Genomic DNA, 20,314 nt, shown 5'->3' with positions numbered 1-20,314 from the left:
ATAGATTAATCACAATTCCTTAGCCTTTCTACTATGATCACGTACTTCTTGTGAGTTTTTATCTGGGTGCCTCGTGTTACACCATGAATTAAGCAGCCTTGTAAGGGGTTATGGGTCTGACAGCAGGCCCCAGAGCTGTAGAGAGCACAGATAAACTGGGCAGGAACTGCAGACCCCAGCCTTAAGCAGAGCCCTGCCATTGCAGGCCGGTACCACACAGATGTTAGACAAGGGCTGCAGCCCACAGACTCCTCAGCTCATCACAGAGCTGAGGAACAGCCCATCTCAGTGCTGTATGGGCAGGAGCAACTGCTGGTACGTGTACTGTGTACGAGCAACTGCAGACACACTGTTCAGACAGGCAGAGCCTCAGTGAGGACAGAAGGCTCCGTGGCACCTGTTCCCTCTCCTCTCCTTCCTGGTCAGAGGGCACCTCCCACCTCACGGAGCAGCTCACTGGGAAGGAAACACTTCCTTCTCCTTTCTACCCATCCTTTACTCATGGCCTGCATCTTGGTGCTATCCCAGCATTACTACTTTCCAGCCTCTCTTGCCTTCTCCTCCACTGCACTACAACTCCTGCCAACCAGCTCCCAGTGCTGCTAGCAGACCGTTATGCCAGCAAGCAGAGCCACTCTTCTCCTTTCAGCTCCCTGCCCCCCTGCACCAGCTGTCCTCCATTCCCAGGTGTGGGTTTTTCAGCACAACAAGGCTTACCGTTGGGCCGGATGGGAGGGCTGCGAACCAAAGGGCTGGTGGATAAACTGGTCAGTACCATGGCTGCTGTCACTTTATCCATGTCCAATTCTTCTGGAGATTTTCTAGAAGACAGCAAAGGGAAGGCAGGAGGCACATCAGCAACTATTTCAATCGTTAGCATTCTGGCCATTGAACACCAAACCAAACCCTAGGACAGCAAAGCACAGCGACCAAAGCAAGCAAGATACTGCAAGATTTCCTCCTCCATCAACCTGAACACATTAAGCACCTACTTTATGCAAACCAGCTCACTGTTAATGGAAAAAGCAGTAGAGAAGAGAATATGTCTTCAGAGAAAGTTGTCAGGATTACTGTGATCCTCCATTAGTTTGACTCTGTTCCCTTTTCTCAGAACTGCAGCTATTCACATGCTAAAAGCTGCTCTCCGCAGGAACCAGAGTGGAGGGATGATGTTTTTTCTTTGTTGCTCCATCCCAATGCTCTTAGCTCTCCAATACTTTCTCTAATCCTAAGTTTTTCCTAATCAGACTATTCATTATTTCAAACCCACACACGCAACCCATGCTCTCTCCACCTGCGCTGGCCTTTGGTTTTACAGCATCTATTCAAACACCACCAGCCATGAGCTAACAGTGACTGCAGAAGTGATGCTGCAAAGGGTGGTCCTTGCCTGGCCAGCAGCCTCAGCACCTGAACTAATTCAGCTTATTACATCGGCAGAAAACCAGACAGCCCATGTCAACGCATCCAAACGAAAGTGCCAAACCAGCAGGTTCAGCAGACTTTGGCTCCCCACTGCCTTAGGACAGGGGAATCCAGGCAGCTTGGTCACCCAAAGGAGCAGGACGGGGCTGCAGTCCCCTTTCAGGAACCCCACCCACTGTTCCCACTTGCTTCCAGCTGGGGTACGCTGAGATGGCACACAGAGCTGTCTGACACTTCAGATGCTGACTTTATCCACCGACCTGTGTGCAGCAATCTCAAATCAAGCAAAGGGCTCATTTACAGGAAATTATGCTATGATCCAAACCTCCTGATATTCCACCGAGTAAATCTCAACTTGCTCCACAAAACAGTGCCTAGCTGCTTTCTGGATGATGCATGGAACCCTGTGGATGTCCACGAACCCTTCCATGCCAGAGAACATAGCTCTTCATGACTGTCTTTCCTAACACACCAGTGCCTAGAACTGGACGCTGATGATTGATCCTGCTCCATTCTTGTTACAGCCACAGAAATCCCCCCTTTCATTCAGCCAATGTTTTTGCAAAGACCACAGCAGCCATCATCAAATACAAGAAAAGGTTTCAGATGCCTTCTGTGACCAACGAACACCTGAACCCATCACCCTTCACTTCCTCTTGCCTGCAGTGTCACTTAGAATGCTGAATTCCTCTGCACCCAGCAGACTTTTCCTCAGAGATGACATGGAGATACTGCACTTCTGCAATAGATGAGGAAGAAACTACCACAGGTTCTTGACATGCTGGGAAAGCCAACCCCTAGTGACACTGATTTCCAACAAGACTGCCCTGTGTGTGGCAACAGGATTAACGTGCTTCTCTCCGGGCCTCTGCAGAATTGCAAAATCACGCAACAGCACTTGCTGCAAGTATTTGCCAGTGGTGTCAGGATTTCGGAGTCTCCAGACCCAGAGCTAATCCCAAACACAAAGTTACTCCACATATTCTATACATTTAACTTTTTCTGGTTCTTCTGTGTTGCTGCATTTGTCTTCTCTCGGTGACTCACACTGTCGCTTTCAAAATCCACCCTTTGCTCTGGCCTGGTGTCAGTGATGCCCCAAATTGTAAGCAAGTGCATCTGTGCACAAGATGAACATTTTCACATGTAAGCAAAGGCCAGGAATAGCCACGAGACCTCCCTCCATTTCTGAATGCCCTTACAGTTACAGGAACGCTTTTCTTTTACCTGATGAATGTAACATTTCAATATGGAAGGCCCAAGTAAATACAACCTCACTACCTACAACCCATTTTGAATTCCAGCCATTTTCACTACTTCCTGCTCTTCAGATGCTCTCAGCAGCCTAGCAATGATGCGCTCTTACTTCCCAGCCACAACAACTGCAGCAGCTACAAGTGGTGCCTGATGTGAATCCGCTCCCAAACGCACTTCTACAGTTTGGCTAATAAATGTAAACAGACATTGCATGCGTCATTCAGCCAGCACTGCTGGAGGAATAGCAGCAGCCTTCAAGACACAGGCAAAGCACAGAACTGAAGACAGGAACCACTTAAGCCATCTGCATTCAGTCAGCATCACGCTGAGTTGAAATCTTGAGACTGCCCCACTCTTTTCCAGCTTTCTGTGCTGGAAAGCTGAATCTGCACACAGCTGTTCAACAGTGTTCTCAGCTGGAAGGAGAACTGCTCCATTACAAAACGATTGTTCACAAACCATTTATTCCACTATAGCTAATGTGAATTTCTGCAGACTGAAGTTATAATCTCTGGCATTGTTTAAACAACTATTAAGTACAATGAAACCTAAATCAGTTGTAAAATCATCTTAAAATAGTCCTTTTCTTTAATAAACGAGCTCAACTTAAATTTAGATGCTATCCTTGCCCATTAACACCTTCAGTCTGTCTTGCTGATGAATCCACCACTTTTTTGAAAGTCGTTTAAGAAACTCCATCTTTCTCAGAGCAATGTGAACTTAAGATCCAAAAGATGAACAGAAGAGGGCAAGCCCAGGGCCAGGCAAGTGTCCCAAACCACCTGCCTCTCACTGATGGCCAGGGTCAGCTCCGCATGAGACTTCTGGCAGAACCTCCTGCAGCACCACCACAACCCCATGCAGCATCTGCAGTCCCTTGCAAGCCCTCATTTGGGTTTTAATGCTGAGCTGATCCACCTGAGCCTCTGAGGGAGGTACTTCCTTTTGCTTTTGTGTTTTTTGACTGGTCCTCTCAAAATGCCCCTGAAGGCAGCTATCAGCCAGAGAATCAGGAGGCTGATACAACATCCAGCATCCCACTGTCACATCCCACAGCTGACTCTCCCAAGGATCCACGATTCCTCATGGGACTGAACTCTACTAATGAATGCTACTATGCCATTAGCTGGACACCACTGCTCTCCATCCAAAACCCAGCTGACGGGAGTGGGTCACCACTTCTGTTGGTGAAATACTATATGAATATGCATGAGTACCTGTCACAGTCAGAAAAAATAGTTCAGTATATTAGAACTGCTCTCTCCCTCCCATAGTGCTCTTCTAAATGTTCATACACAGAGCCACCTTTAATTATTACCTCCACCACCTGATTATAAGTACATGACATTGAGGTGGTCACACCGAGCGCTGTATCAATACTGACAGATAAAGAAGTTGTTAAAAAGCCTTTTGCAGTGCAAAAATATAGTTCATCATATAACAAATTGTTGTAATCAGTGTACTAGGAACAGCAGAAGTTCTGAAAGGAGGGAAAATCCTACATTACATTTGAGTACAATCAAAACAAATTTAAGTTTCTTCATCATTAATGACAAAGGCAATATGCTAACAAGGAAGCAGCAAGAGAAACAACGCATGTGGCTGCAGCTTCACATATCTGAAACAGCTAGAGATCTACCACACTGCGCTGAAAATGCTATTAACCCTTGCAATAGCTTGTATTTACAATAATACTTGGTTACCCTTGATGAACTCAAACTTCTGACAGTACAGATAAATAAATAAACTGATTTTGCTAGCTGCTGATGTTTCTGATTGTTTTGTTGATTATGAAAACTAAAAATTAACCTGCTTTATAAAAAAGGGAGATTATTATCCAAAGAATGATTCACAGAAACAGTCAGAGGTCCCGAGCACTCAGTGGTAAAAAATGAAGCAAAACAGAAATATTTTCAGAGAATGTATTAAATAACTACAGTGCTACAGTGATACTTCTTCAAACATAAGGGAGAATTACTATTTACACGTCTGAAAAGAGAACTGCTGTTTGATATCTGAAGCACAAACACAGCAATATGACACACTAATTAGAAGCTAGGAACTTCTGCTTATGCTTGTATTGGCCACACATGCAATTATCCTTCTTCACACTAACTTTGCAATATTTGCAGGCTAGCTCCTATTTCTGTGTCTTTCTTGGCTGTTCTGCTTATACACAAGCAATTCTTTAGGATTCTAACAGCTACTAGAAACTAATTATGATCCAAGTCCTTATTACACAGATACAGGAAATTTTCTTCTGAAAAGCATACTCGAAATTCTCAAGGAGAAAAGAAAAAGGCATCAAAGGCCACCTCAAAGCACTCCACCCCCCTCAGGCTGATCTGATAGACCCTGGGATTCAATTATTCAAAGCATCCTTGGAAGCCTGGCTGGTCTGTTAGAGGCTGAGCAGATTTTATTGAGTTATCAGTAGAGCAGATACTGACTTTCTATCTGGACCATAATGGTTTAATGACAATAAAGTGCCTGCAAATCAGTTGTACCATATGGGAGGCATTTTTCGCAAAGTGATTTTCAGCATTTTGGAACAGAAAATCTGTTTAACAGGAGAACTGCAGGGAAAGAGATTGGTAACAGAGCGTTTCCTGAAGTCTTTCATGTTTCCTCACATCAGACAATGCAATCACTTTCCCTATGGCTCTGCAAAAAAAAGAAAAAAGAAAAAAGAAAAAAGAAATAAACGACTCTAAACTCAGATATTTTTCTAGTTATCCTTTCTAGCTATCCTTAACAGAGCTAAAACTTAACAGAAAACAACCTATCACTTTCAACAACCATTTCAGAGATGTAGATAACCGTGCAACCATGAGCTCTCAATTCCATGAGCAGCTGATATACCCCTCCTTGTAGCAGGGGGAAAATATCTCTAATACAAGTCCTTTTTATCACTGCCTCCTAAGAGCCTCCTCTGACTTCTTAAAGTTAGCTGAAGTTTGCAACGCGTTCAGATGGGAGCAGGACTGAACTCTAGGTCTCCTCATCTGATCTACACCATGTGGAGCATCAGTGTGATGAAGTGGGCAGTGGAACACTACTGTAATTACAGAATTGTAGAATCATAGAAATTGTTTGAGTTGTAAGAGGTCTTTAAAGACCTTCTGGTCCAGCTCTCCTGCAATGAACAGAGACACCTATAGCTCAATCAGGTTGCTCAGAGCTCCATTCAACCTGACCTTGAATGTCGCCAGGGACGGGGCATCCACCACCTCTCACCACAGGGCAACCTGTTCAAGTGCCTCACCAACCTCACTGTAGAAGTTTTTCCTTATATCCAATCTGAATCTCCTCTCCTCTAGTTTGAAAGTGTTTTCCCTTGCCCTATCACAACAGACCCTGCCAAAGAGTCTGCCCTCTTCTTTCTTACATCCCCCCTTTAGATACAGAAAGGCAGCTCCCAGGTCTCCCCAGAGCCTTCTCCTCTCCAGGCTGAACAGCCCCAGCTCTCTCAGTCTGTCCTTACGTGGGGATGTGTTCCATCCTTCTGATCATTTTTGTGGCCATCCTCTGGCTGCATTCCAACAGGTCCACATCTCTCCTGTGCTGAGGACTCCACATCTGGACGCAGTACTCCAGCTGAAGCCCCATCAGAGCAGTTGCCCCTTGCCCTGTTGGCCACCCTTCTTTTGACGCAGCCCAGGATACAGTTGGCTTTCTGGCCTGTGAAGGCAAATTGCTGGCTCATGTCCAGTTTCCCACCCACCAGCAGCCTCGTGTCAGGGCTGTGCTCAATCTTTTTATTCCTCAGCTTGTATTGGTAGTGGGAGTTGCCATGACCAAGGTGCAAGATCTTGCATTTGGCATCACTAAACTTCACTGAAAACCCACTGCTTGTACCTGTCTAGGTCTCCCTGAATGGGATTCCATCCCTTGAGCATGTTGACGGTACCACACAACTTGGTGTCACCTACAAACTTGCTGAGGGTACATTCAATGCCCCTGTCGATATCACTGCTGAATATATTAAAGAGCATCAGTCTCAGTACTGACCCCTGAAGGACATCACTCATCACAGATCTCCATCTGGACACTGATACATTGACCATCTGTCTCTGGGTACTACCTTGCAATCAATTCCTCATCCATCAAACAGTCCACCCACCAAATCCACATCTTTCCAACCTAGAGAGAAAGATGATGTGGGGAACCATGTCAAAGGCCTTACTGAAGTCCAGACAGATGGCATCAGTGGCTCTCCCCTTGTCCACTGACACAGTCACGCCATCATTAATAGCAACAATGTTGGTCAGGCGTGACTTGCCCTTGTGAAGCCATGCTGGCTCTCTGGTGTCACCTCCTTCTCTTCCATGTGCCTTAGCACAGCTTCCAGGAGGATCTGCTCCACGATCCCAGCACAGAGGTGGGGCTGACAGGTCAGCAGTCCCCTTTGTCTCTAATACCCATAGGCTTTTGACTTGCTCGTGGCCATCCTTTCAATAGCTCTTCACATTCTACTTTTTCCCAATGTATAGGGCAAAGCTCCCTCACCCCCTACTCCTTCCTTTCCTGTCCATTCTGAACAGCTTGTAGCCATTGAAAACCATACCCTAGTAAGGGGATTCATCCCACCAGGTTTCAGTGATGGCAATAATGGCATGGTTTTCTAGTAGCACAGTGGCTTCCAGCTCTTCCTGATTGTTTTCCAAGCTGCGTACACTGGTGTAGAGACATTTCAACTCCACATCTAGCTTTCTTGTCTTCATTCCTTTTGAGTATTTCCCTTGAGTTTCCTTGTAATTACTGACTGTTGGTAAGGTTGACAATTTTAACAATTTAATTCTATTTATGTAGAGTATTAAGAAAGCCAAATTCAACAATGGAAGATAAACTGTAGTTGGCACAATTTTATATATTGAAAATGTTGATCCAATGAATAATTTTTACTTTTCAAGCAACCCTGATTTAACAGGAAAACTCATCTTGCCGAAGAGCCCTGAGGGCAACAACAGAAGCTGAAGTAGGAATATGACGCAGAAATTGGCCACTTCAAAACAGAGTAATCAAATAAACAGCAATCACTTCATAGGCGATGAGTGCAAAGCAAAAATTAAATTCAGAAAGGAATAACAGAATCCTGCAGAGAACTGTTTTCCCTTCCAGTCATCCACAATCTTTGAAGATTTTCTGGGAAGATTTTCTGTTCCATCACCTCTATGTTAAAAGGCCACTTGCTGGTGCAGTAAGTAAATCAGCCTCTACAAATCACTTCTTAATAGTGCCTTGAAGCAACAGACCAGTTATTCCAGATATTATCCAATCTATTCATGTTCATCCCTTCTCTGCCTTTGCTTATTGCTGCTGTTCAAGCTTGTTCAAAGGCATATCCACTTTCATAAATGGGATCATTTCAATGGTACTGCTTACAGGATAGTAAATTTTGCACTTCTGAGTAATGATGCACTCTGTGGGAAGAGCTGCTGGACCACTGGCTACAGCACCCCTGAGGCTCCTGCTGTGGGAATTTTGCCTTTCCCAAAGGCAAATGCAAAATACCACACCAGAAACATCTTGTTCATCTTTCTTTACCCCCTATCAATAGTCAGCAGCATGATTCTCATTTTAAATGAATTTAATTGTAACATTCCCAAAATGTTTTGTGCTATCAATGCCAATATACAGCCCCAGCACATCCATATGGAGCAAACATACCAGCTACTTGCTTAGCACAATTTATCTATAAAAAGTTGCTCTTCGTCAACCTTAAAGAATTATTTAACTACCTTCATGCACCAACATACATCTTTTCTAAAATAATATATGTTTACAAAAGACTTTACAAAGCCTGCAAGTCTCCAGTCCATTTATCCTCATTTCTGCTCACCAACGACTAAAACGAACAGGATGGAGAGCACTTAGCTCACCAAATCCAATCAGTTTCATGGGGTAAGAGTCAGTTACTCTTCACTGTTAATATTTACGTGTTTAGTCCTTTTTATTATCCATGTGATTCTTTTTTTTTTTCTTTTTTTTTTTTTTCATCTGAAAGTAAACAGAATTGGAAAGAAGCCACTGCTGCAAGGCTGTCTACTGCTGCCAGTGCACTGAACAAGATCTGAAGAGCAGAGACAGAAATACGTCTGGGATGTCCCTCTGCTTCCTGGTAAGGTAAAACATTATACTTCAACATTAAACTGTAGTTTCTAAGCCATAAGTCAACAAGTCACAGCACCATAAAGCTTCCAGGACCATCCTTGCTACAGAAGCAATCCAGAGACACACCTCAGAACTGGTTGAGTTTTGTCCTCAATCCATTAGCAACCAGTTATAGAACAAGACAGGCATAAAACTAGCTCATCTTGTCCTCTCCATTTCTGCCTTCCTTTCACTGATATGTCCTTGGACCAACTGTGCTCCCCGTTGATAAGAGCACATTCTCCATGAACAGAGCTGTTCCAGGTGTTCCTGGTATGGTCTTACCCACACCTTCTGCAAGGACAGGAGTGCTTCCCTGTCTACGGTTGGACTCACAGTGATAGCTCAGTCATTTGTAACAAGCACTATAACTCCACTGCCATTTCTTTCATCAGTTACTTACAGTAAAATAAGTTGGAATTAGTAGGTAATATTGTACTTTTTTCTCCCTTTTGAGAGGCTGCCAGGAACATTTCCATAAAAATTAAAAGCAGAAAACTTCTTTATCTAGAACAGCCTATTACTGAGATAAGAGCTCTTCCACATATTTTTCAGGAAGGCCAGGAAGGTACAAGCTGCAAATACCAGGCATACATAACCCCACATTTATATTTGGGGCCATTTGGTTCAGTACTCTGCAGCCAGTACTGACCGATTCAAAGGAAGATGCAATAGAGATCTTATTGTAATAACCATTCCAGGAATTATAACTTTCCTTACAATCTGTTAACAGATTCAAAAACCACAAACAAAATACTCCGTATCTTCCAATGCATTTGCATTCACCTATAGATCTGGATGCTTCTTTTCTGCATTATCTGCCTCCTCTGCAAGCTGCCCTCCTGCCTGGGCTTCATTCATATCCCATGTCAAGGAGCCCTGCAATCTAGTCACGTTACTAGATGAACATTACCTTTTGTCAGGTTTGGTTTGGTTACTTTTCTGATTTATATTGTTTTCCCATTACCAGACAGGGAGAGCAGAAGCTGCAAGTGCAACTTTTGCTCATTGTTACTTAATTTTCTCCGATACATTCTCTTTTTGAGGTGAGCGTACAGAGCAACTTCAGTTTTCCTTCATGCCAATGTTCATCAAGCCACAGATCAGGATATGCTCTACTGCTGAGCACAAGGAGTTCAACCACGTTCATTGATTCTATACCATGATGTGTCAGGAGAGAGGGAAGCTAATTTTCTGTCTAGTTAATGATGTGCACAAAAGCTAAAGAAGAATTAGGTCCTTATGAGTTAGGAAAAAGAATGCTAGATTACAGACTGAAATAGGTATTAAAAAAACCAAAAACCTCCCCATATTAAAAATACATTCTGCAGTAAGTAAAATCATGCTGCACATACTCCACACTCCGTAATTCCTTCCCAGTGTATAATCTCATTCCAGGTCACATGTACTTTACCATTAAGCCTCATATTTACAGCAGATGAGAGGTTCCAGTTGTTTGGTTAAAATGCACTCGCAAATCAAACTTCACGTGGTGAATTGATGAAGTATTAACATCATATCGTCAGGTCCGGCCAACACAGTGTGTCTCAACAAGGGCACGTGGTTTTTGGTCTCTCAGGAAACAAACAGCACACAAACATCTCTTCTTTTATACGCCGACATGTATTTAGCCAATCTTTCCTCTTGTCTTTAAAGCAATAGGTTGACCCTTTCAAAGACCTCACTTAACAACTTACTTTGTTCCATAGCACAAACTCACACCTGGTCATCTTCTCACCACAGCTGAGATCAGTGGACTTGAGATCAGCCTTCTCATATCCCACAACTTAAAATATTTTTTCTTTACTGCACTGATAATAACTAAAGATATTTTTAAAATTGTGGGTATGAAAACAGGCATTACAGAACAACTAAAATCTGACAGGCATTCAAGGAGATGGGGGACACCTGTCTTGTTCTTCTTGGTTTACAACTGCTTTTCCAATCTGTTGGAGTTGGCTAATTTTTGACACATTAAAGCTTGGCTATAATTTGGAACTGTTCATCCTGGAAAAGAGGAAGCTCAGGGGAGATTTCATCTGCCTGTATAAACACTTGAAGGGAGGACACAAAGAGGATGGAGCCAAACTCTTTTCAGTGGTACCTCATGCCAGAACAAGAGGCAATGAGCACAACCTGCAACAAAGGAGGCCTCATACGAACATGAGGAAGCACTGCTTTACTGAGAGGGTGATGGAGCACTGGCTCAAGTTACCTGGTGTGGAGTCTCTGCCTTGGAGATCTCCAAAAGCAGCCTAGATGTGGTCCTGGGTCCCTTCTAACCCCTACTGTTCTGTGATTCTGTTTCTGTTACACACTGCCTGGTTCCCTTTTCTTTTTTTTCTTAGAGTGGCATCCATCTGTATTTCCCACATCTGTCCTTCCTCCATCTCACTTTTAGAAATGATGTTCTTGTTAGGGCTATTTGTTAAATGCCCCTCGTAGTCAAAAATCACAACCCAGGGTTGTGCTTTCAAAACATCCTATGGACACATGTCAAAAAGAGCAAATTGGACCTGATGCTGGAATCTACCCCTGTAATTGAGACTACCACAACACCATTATATCGAATGATCAAAAATCAGAGGTTGCACAGTGAAGCAGGTGGATGGATAACACACTGTTTGAGAAGAGGGGAAGAGTTTATCTTCAATAATCTGCAACTGGCAACTCCGAAAACACAGCTTCCAAGTGACAGCAAACTCAAAAAAGCTGGCAGCAGTGATTACCATCCATGATCCCACCAGGACAGTGGCAGATCCGGGCAAATCCAATCTGCAAATTTCTGCTTTGACATTCTTTCTGAATATGTATGATAAGACATCATTATAAGAAAAGATGACCACAACCAATACGTGTATTTTGAAGGAAGAGCCAACTCTAAGAAGTGTAGTGATGTTATGGAAACAAAAATGGATGCAGAACTACAATTAATTTTTTTACCTGATAAACAACCACGAACACACAAAACTGAAGAGATATCAGCAAGATTTATGAGCACTCCTGATCAAAATGATTCTCCAAGGTCCTTTTAACACTGAACCTTCACTGTGCTTTATTTTTTAATTATTTGAATGCCTTCCATTTAAAACAATGGAACTGACATACAGTATCAGAAGAACAAATTTGGTTTAACTCTACATTCACCTTTTGCATTCTCATCCTAAATTCATCCTTTTTTTTTTTTCCCCCATTATGGGAAATTGACTGAACTGTGACCTACAGATATCAAAAACAAATTAAGGATACAACATCCAGCCCTTGCCTAGTACCAGGTCTGCCTTGTTCTCCAGTTCTTTTTGTTAGGTGAAAACATTTCCCTTGTTAACACATATATGAAGTCATAACACTGTTCTACAAAGTGAGCAATATCAAATTTGTTCCTGTAGATTTTTAAATTACATACCAGAGTAAGTTGGTTTTTGTTGTTGTTGTTTTTTGCTTGTTTGCTTTTGTCTGGAAAAATGCTGCTGTAACAAATAGCAAAAGTAACAATAACCATGATGTAAAGTTGCCAGCCATTTGCTGTGAGTGATATTATGCTCATGCTACCCAGTCTCAAGTTCATAAAGTTACTCCTGATACTGAGAGCTAAATGAACAACAGTAACCTTCGCGTAAAGAAATCATAACAGACATTTAACTGTGATGTTAACACATGGTGTTAACACCATCTTCATATATCCCTCTGTACTGTTCTACAGAAGCTGTGTTCTACACAAAATTACAGCCACACGTCATCATTTACCGATGTCATATTTAATATGGAGCTCTGAAATGTCCAAGTTACAGTTGATACTATTAATCCTTATTTCTACTTTTAAATACCAAATATTCCATTACAGATTTTGTCTTCCTGTATCCATATAGAGAAATGTGTTCTTTGCCTCTGTTAGACATTTTTCATCTCTTTTTTTTCCTATTATCAGACTGTTAGCGTTGGCATTACTTCTTCATCTTCACATAACAAACCTACAAGTGGCTGAGCATTCAAAGCCCTATGAAAAAGAATGGGAGTATTTAAAACCATATAGGCACTGACATTTAAACTTTTCCCTAGAAGTGTTTAAGTAATTCTCATCCACAACATGGTGAACACTACCTCCTTCTCCAGAACACAGAGAAGACTGAGAGGAGAAATGTTAACAGTTAAGATCAAACTTCATATCCACTTGAAACGTAGGCTTGGAAAACAGAAAGGATCTGTGAATGTGCAACATACTGCTTTGCATGCTGCTAGGCAGACACTCCATAATTTCCATAATTTCAAACATCGTCTCCTCTTTAGCTCCTCCTGACATCTGTCCTTCTGATTTGTGATGCCCTGCTCCAGGGCATCTTCCAAAGGTCCCCTTTTACCTGCACGTTGGACTTCCCCTATAACACCTGACTCGTACACCCACCAAAAATTCTGCCGCAATTTAACAAAAATTCAGAAAGATTAAAGTAAAAAAAAAACATTGATAAATCTTGTCATAAAATAGATGAAGAGGAGTGAAAAGCTCTCAGTCGAGGTTATCCTCTACTTTGACCTCATGCTCCCTGCAGCACTTGCAACAAACTCAACCTCCTCCTCCTCCCTGTCCTGGGAGCTATTCAGGGCAAAGGAGATATGACCCTAATGGAGAATGAGTTATTTCTCCATGGATAACTATCTGGAAATGATGTTCACCTGACAGCAAGTTTTAATAAGACACAAACCTGATCATTTCCAGAGACAGATTACATCACTATCCTGTAGCTGTATTATCTGCATTTTGTGTGACCTGCAGCTCTGCAGCTACACAATATCTCTGCAGAGCGTAAGGGTGCTTCAGCAATTTAGCATTATATAAGGAATAATCTATCTTTGGAATTTCCATAATTTGATTTTTTTTATATTTTATTTTCAGAAAAGTTAAGACAGCTGAGTTCATTCCTTCTCCTCTGTACTTCTCAGTACAGAATAAAAAACTCCAATGCAGCTGTAAGTCCCCAGCAGGACTGCTGGCAAAGCCTGACCACAGCCTGCTTTCTACCCTCACCCGTTGGCTTTTCAATACAGTTTAGCTGTATTTTGTCCCTCTCTCCACAACATCTTCTCATACTCTGAGAACCTTGCTTCTCTTCCTTCCCAAGCACTGCTCTGCAGGTCACTGATGCCTCCTTTTCTTTGCCTTACTGAGGCACAGAGTCCTTAGAAAACTTTCCATTAAAAAAGAGATGGATGTAGGGAACCCTTCCTGAGAACAGCATCTATCCTGATTCCCACTCAAGAAGCCCCTTTTCCCTTCAGTTGCCTGACTCTGGAGGCATGGAAGAAGTGGTGTGCCCAGTACACAGCTCCCTGTGCAGTGGGGTTGTTCTCCATCACATACACAACAGGTCTTTGCTGTTCACACAGCAGATCTGAGCAGATGAGTAAATGTAGGCCAGCATCTTTCTTTGCGAATGAGGAAGCGCAGGTTGATCCCTTCAGGCTGTGCCATCTCTGGCTTGTGAAATTCTTCCTCCAGCTCGTGCCAAAGCTGTTGGCTCAGGAACTCGGGAGCTGGGTTCTCATCCTGGGAACAAGCCCTGGAAGCCAACTATGGGAGCAGAAGACTGACACGAGAGTTGGATGAGAACAGCTTGCAGATGGAAACTGTGACCACACAGCACAACACTCTTCCACCCCAGTGCTGATGCTGTCCAGTATTTTGTAAATTATCCCAAACCCTTTCTACAGGAAAGGATGCTGCTCTTATATAGCCTCAGTGACTGCGGCTGGAGCTTCACGAGTAGACACATCTCACTTCCCAGTTTGCATGATCTGAATAGCACTGACCACAGGGAGCAGACAAAGAAACCAAACTGAAAAAAAATCAGGATGCTCCAGGCATCACACAGTAAGTAAGAAAGGAAAACACAGCCTCAGACTTGGGACTTCAAGAACTTTGGGACTCATAATACAGACAAATAAAAGAGGTTAAGACAACATTCATGAGAAGAAGCTTGGAAAGTGGCACAGGGAATCAGAAAAACATTCTACCATTCACAACTACTGCTGTTTTTTCCATATCCAGCCTGCCAGCCTCCTGCATGGAACCTTATGGGTGAATTTCTGATCCATTAATTTAATATTAAATATGTAACCATGAATCAAATGTGTATTTGTCCTTCAATTTAAAGGAATATCATAAAGAGTCATTAATTTACAATGCCTGAAAGTCACTCATTTGTGTCTGTATACGATCCATAAACAGGATTCGCTCACAAAAAGTATTCAGCTACAGCTACAAACTGCAACATGAATAGCAGGATAAATCACTTTGAAGCAAGCATACATGTCCCAACCTCCACAAACATTTTACAAGCTAACCATTAAAATAATAACACAAGCTTTGGGGCTGATTTTTTTTTCCCTTTCTTTGTGGCAAAGGTAATGTTTTGAAGAACTGAAAATAAACCAAGGACAGCTTCCAATAGCAACTCTTATCATATGCCTGCTCTCCCCACTGCATAACAGGCCAAGGGGGTGCTCCGTCACAGCCACAAACCATGGCAGGAGCTGCACCACCATAAATAACACAAAGTGCCCACCTGCTGGAAGCAGCACATCCCCAGTGTGAGCACTGGTCGCATAGCCTGGCATCTGAAGGCTTTCCCTACTCTTAAGATAACTCTGAGGATCCTGTGTGTGGAGGACAAGAAAGCTCTTCTGTCCCAGGTTTGCTGGTCCTTCATGCTGACTGCCCATCACTGGGATGGGTGCTGCTGGAGGGTGCTGGGCTGGTCGCTGTATCTGAGCCTGGTGATGGAGCTGTCTGTGGATAAAATGCCACGGCTTGTCCACAGTTTAATCACATCTATATGACACACATCTCAACAACACACATATCTTAGCCAAAGGAAGATAATTTGAATCACAGAATCATTGGATGGCTTAGGCTATAGGAGACCCTAAACATAATCTAGCTACAGTGCCCCTGCCATGGGTAGGGCTGCCATCCACTAGCTCAGGCTGTTCAGGATCCCATCCAACCTGGCCCTGGATGCTTCTGGAGATGGGGTATCTACACCCTCTCTGGGCAGCCTGTTCCAACAACGAGTTGCAAATGGATAGTGCTAGCTACAAACACACAACAAAACATACCCAAAACATGAGAAAAAAACTTTTGCCAACTTCTGTGATTCACACCTCCTCCAGTATACTTCACTCCCAAGCAACAGATTTGAGACACATTTAAATGTTTGTCTGTCAATATGAGAGAAGACAACTGCAGCACTATGCAACGTATGGTGGGCCGGGCCGTGCACTGCCAGCTCCAGCAGAAGATGCTCAGCTGGTACCCAGCCTCAGAGGAGCACATAGGAGTCCTTGAGTCATTCAATGGTGGAAGACTTGCCAAAATCAGCATCTTTACGAAACGTTTCAGGAAAATCTAAAGCAAAACAAAATTTTGTTGATGCGTGTTTAAAAAACAATCACATTTCTCAAAAAACAACCAGAAAAAGACAGCAATTCGGGGCGTGCAACGTAACAACTTGGAAAGATGAATTTTTCAGAAAACACTCAGGCAGAGGATGGTAGGAAAAATAACCAATAAACAAACAAACACAGAAAACAGTTGTTGCAATCACACAATGCAATCAGCAGCCTCTCACATGGCTCCTGAATCAGAGATGCACAGAAGTAAAACTGATTTCACATTTTAGCCTTGAGGGCATCTGAGCTATACAAGGAAGCCAGTATGTCTGGCACAATCTTACTGAACTATTACTGCCGTGGCAGAACAGATGAGATTTTGTACACAGAAAATGCAGTAACCAGAAAGTAAGCAAAAACAGACATTTATCTCATTTTTATTCCTCAAGAATAAGCAGCTGCTTTTTCCACTGATTTTTTTTTCCAACTAACATTATTTCAAAAATATAAATCACAGAGGACTCACCAGGGTTGGAGAAGCACGCCATGTTTTAAAAGTTCCCTTCCCAATAACTTTCCCAAGTAGCTTACAGCTGAGAGCATCACCCAGTGTGCGAGGGCTGTGCTCAGTATGCTACCAGACACACCATGGAACACTTTCAACAACATACATAACATGTTCTCCAACACCACAAAAAATGCAAAAGGCAACAGCCAGTGTTTCTCAGCAGTTATGGGTAGGTTTGGGAGTTAGTAAGAAGTAAATTGTAAAATGGAGCATTTCCTTCAAAACTGCAAGAGAGATATCTATGAAAGAGATTATGTCTAACAATATCCATCAGTGGAGGTCTGATACAAACTGAATTGTAAGGAAAAAATGTGTCCGTATTTATCTTTTCCTAACTGAAGGACTGAAGTACATTTTAAGCCTCACCTCAGCTTCACAGAATTACAGAATGGTTTGACTTGGAAGGGACCTTTCAGATCACCTCGTTCCAATCCCCTGCTATCAGCAGGGACACCTCCCACTAGACTAAAGCGCCATCCAGCCTGGCATTGAACACCTCCAGGGAGGGGGCATCCACAGCCTGTTCCAGAGTTTCATCATCTTCACAGTAAAGAATTTCTTCTTAATATCTAGTCTAAATCTACCCTCTGCAAGTTTAAGGTCATGTGTTCCCCTTGTGCTGCCTCTACCTTATAAAAAGTCCCTCCCCAGCTTTCCTGTAGGCCCCATTAAGGTACTGCTATAAAGTCCACTTGGTGCCTTCATTTCTCCAGGTTTAAGAGCCCAAGCTCTCTCAGCCTGTCCTCAAAGGGAAGGTGCTCCAGCCCTCTGATCATCTTTGTGTCCCACTGCCCATACTGCCCACAAAGATGTTAAACAACACTGGTCCCCACACTGATCCCTGAGGAACACCACTTGTCACTGGTCTCCATTTGGACACTGAGCCACTGAACACAACTCTCTGAGTGCAACCATCCAGCCAATTCCTTATCAAGTGAGTGGTTAATCCATCAAATCCACTTTTCTCTAATTTAGCGACCAGGATGCCATGCAGGACAGTGTCAGATGCTTTGCCCAAGTCCAGGTAGATGGACTTCAACTTCTGTGAACAGAAGTTTGTAAAAAATGAACACCTTGAGCCTTTACTATTTCAATCACAAACTTTTAACTGCAGTATGTTAAAACTAAATTAACCGCTAAATTGATTGAAATCCATTTTCTATTTCATTTGTGAAGTTACATAAATTAATCAAATGAAATACAATACTCATGCTTAAGGAACTGGCAAGCCCAGCCCTGTAGAGGTTGTAATTGTCACTGCTTTTTTATTAGATGGAAACTGTGCATCTTCAAGCTATGTCAGATAGCACAGAGCGAAGTGCTATGTACAAATCGAAGGATTTCATCACACTTACAGTCTGCATTTTTCCATGTTATATTGTTGGGACAATTCACCAGCTGAAATTTCTAGTAGCTCACAATCTTCTGCATTAATAAATAAGAAGTCCACATGACAAAATGTTGGGTTTTTTTCCTCTCTATTACACTCCAGAAATATTTTATGAAGTTGTATTGTCTCCTCTATCTTTTTGTTAAGATGTAATTTGACAAGATAACTTTAAGAAGCTGAGCACAGCTTGCTAATGTGCCGTAGCAATTCATTATGTAACACTTTTTAAAATTCACTTATAGTGGTGACAAGACTATTGGTGAAAAGAGAAAATAAATACCTGCTGTACTCAGAAATCAGCTGACAGCTCTGGTGAGTTGCTACTTGCTTTAATTTCCATTAAATTTCCACTGGAGAAATTCCCAGCTGAGAACACAAAGGACTCAGCAAGAAGTTTCTGCAAATATTTTGCTCCTTTAGCCAGAGTGACCTTTTTCCCTGTGTATTTTTTAAGCCAGAAGTGAGAAAATCAGTAGTTGGATGCACAGCTAGCTGAGTCCCAGCCTTGTGGATACAACCAAAAAGCAGGGCAACCACTACTACACTTCATGATATGCTTTGAGAAGTCCTCAGACTGGAAAAATCAAACGGTGGATTAATGAAAACAACATATTTTTTTCAGATATTTTACTTTTTATTCTGTTATATGAAAGATTTTGTCCTGTAAAATTAAATTCCTGCCAACAATCTTACCAAAACTTTTTTTTTTTTTCTCTTTTTTTTCCCCTCTAGAACAGAACTTGGATCCACCCAGAAAATGCCTATTTGGCATTTACGAGAGGATTATAAAGCACATGCATTGTGGATTCAGTCCTATTGAAGGGAGTGAGGTGCTTTGATGCATTTATCTATTTATTTATCTGCGGACATGGAGTGCAGGATTAAACAATAGCTAATTGGATAAAATGTCCTACATTTCCAAACCATGAAAAATGTTCCCATTTCCTTTAAACTCATTCTGGAAACTGTGGGCTGAAAATGGCTGCATAAAAATGTACACGATGGGACACTTCTCAACAACAGGTTTCAAAATATAAACTCTTGAAATACTCAGTAACTCACCAGGAGCACAAGTGAAAACACAGCACAACACAATGGAAGTATACAGTTCACCAAGTTAGCTCCAAAACAAGTAGCATGGATCCCAAGAGGTAGGATACTCCTGTAGAGTAAGAAGTTGTACTTTCTGTGCCCAGAAATCCATGCTAAGGCACCTGCATTGCCAGCAGTAGGGGAGCAAGCCCTGTTGCTCATGTACTGTACTAAACCCACACTTAAGCTGATCTGGGATTCAGGAACTAAGCTTCTTCCCCTCATAATCTCCCCAGGTACCCAGTGAAAGCATAAACAGATTGGAGAGATACAGGATGGACAGTTCTTCACCCACGTGCACCTGCTGCACCTCATGCCTGCAGCCCCAGCCTTCATCCCCTTTGTTCAGCCTCATCTTCACCACACCTGTAGTGAAAACCATCTCAAAACAAAACAAAGCAAATAACAGAAAGTAACAATATTCAGAACTGTTTGGGAACAAATTCTCAACACCCGTGCCTGTATTTCTTTTGTTTTTTAAATGTATTAACATGTTGCCTCCAGCTAAATTAATTCAGTTTCCTGGGAACAAAAAGGATGCAGTTGAGAGCACCAAACATCCTCACTTTCCCGCAAGCCATTTGCAGTCACACTGCCTATAGATTCCATGTGCTTCTTAGCCACTGTAATTGGAAATGCTTTCTGGTTGCAGTTCTAAAAGCTACGTTTGTATCCATATCAGATCTAGCACGAAAGCAGCACTAAATCTCCCTCCAAGTCTCCATACCAAAAATTTAAATTTTAACTTGAGTGCCTAGATGTGCACGGAAGTTCTTCAGAACAAGAAGTCCCCTGCATTTCACCAACAATCTTTATACAGGTACCGGCTGTTGACCGAAAAACCCTGTCCAGGTATTCAGCCATGCTCTGCTCACAGTCAAAATCAGAAAGAAGGGGCTAATACAGGAGTAACCAGGCATTGAAACTGGAACTCAATCTCTATTTATTTTTTTTAATTTCCCCTTGTTTGTATTACTTGCTGATGTGCTCATCAAAAGGAAGTAACTCAAGTATCTTACAACAGGAATGAACAAAGCCATGAA

The 20,314-nt window shown here is 42.4% G+C and overlaps 1 protein-coding gene across 1 annotated transcript in view; it reads right to left on the bottom strand.

The window, feature by feature from the left end:
• ZNF704 (zinc finger protein 704) overlaps positions 1-20,314 on the bottom strand; it is a gene marked incomplete at both ends in the record, with an annotated part of 78,022 nt that overhangs the window by 17,113 nt on the left and 40,595 nt on the right. The window contains one exon of the mRNA XM_079533651.1: positions 718-821. Coding sequence (XP_079389777.1) covers positions 718-821 — 104 coding nt within the window. The remainder of the gene's footprint in view (positions 1-717; positions 822-20,314) is intronic.

Source organism: Tetrao urogallus, assembly GCF_951394365.1.
Source record: "Tetrao urogallus genome assembly, chromosome: 3".
Taxonomy (NCBI): Eukaryota; Metazoa; Chordata; class Aves; order Galliformes; family Phasianidae; genus Tetrao; species Tetrao urogallus.
Note: the sequence above shows the minus strand (reverse complement) of the source record. Positions and strands in the feature narration are given on the sequence as shown.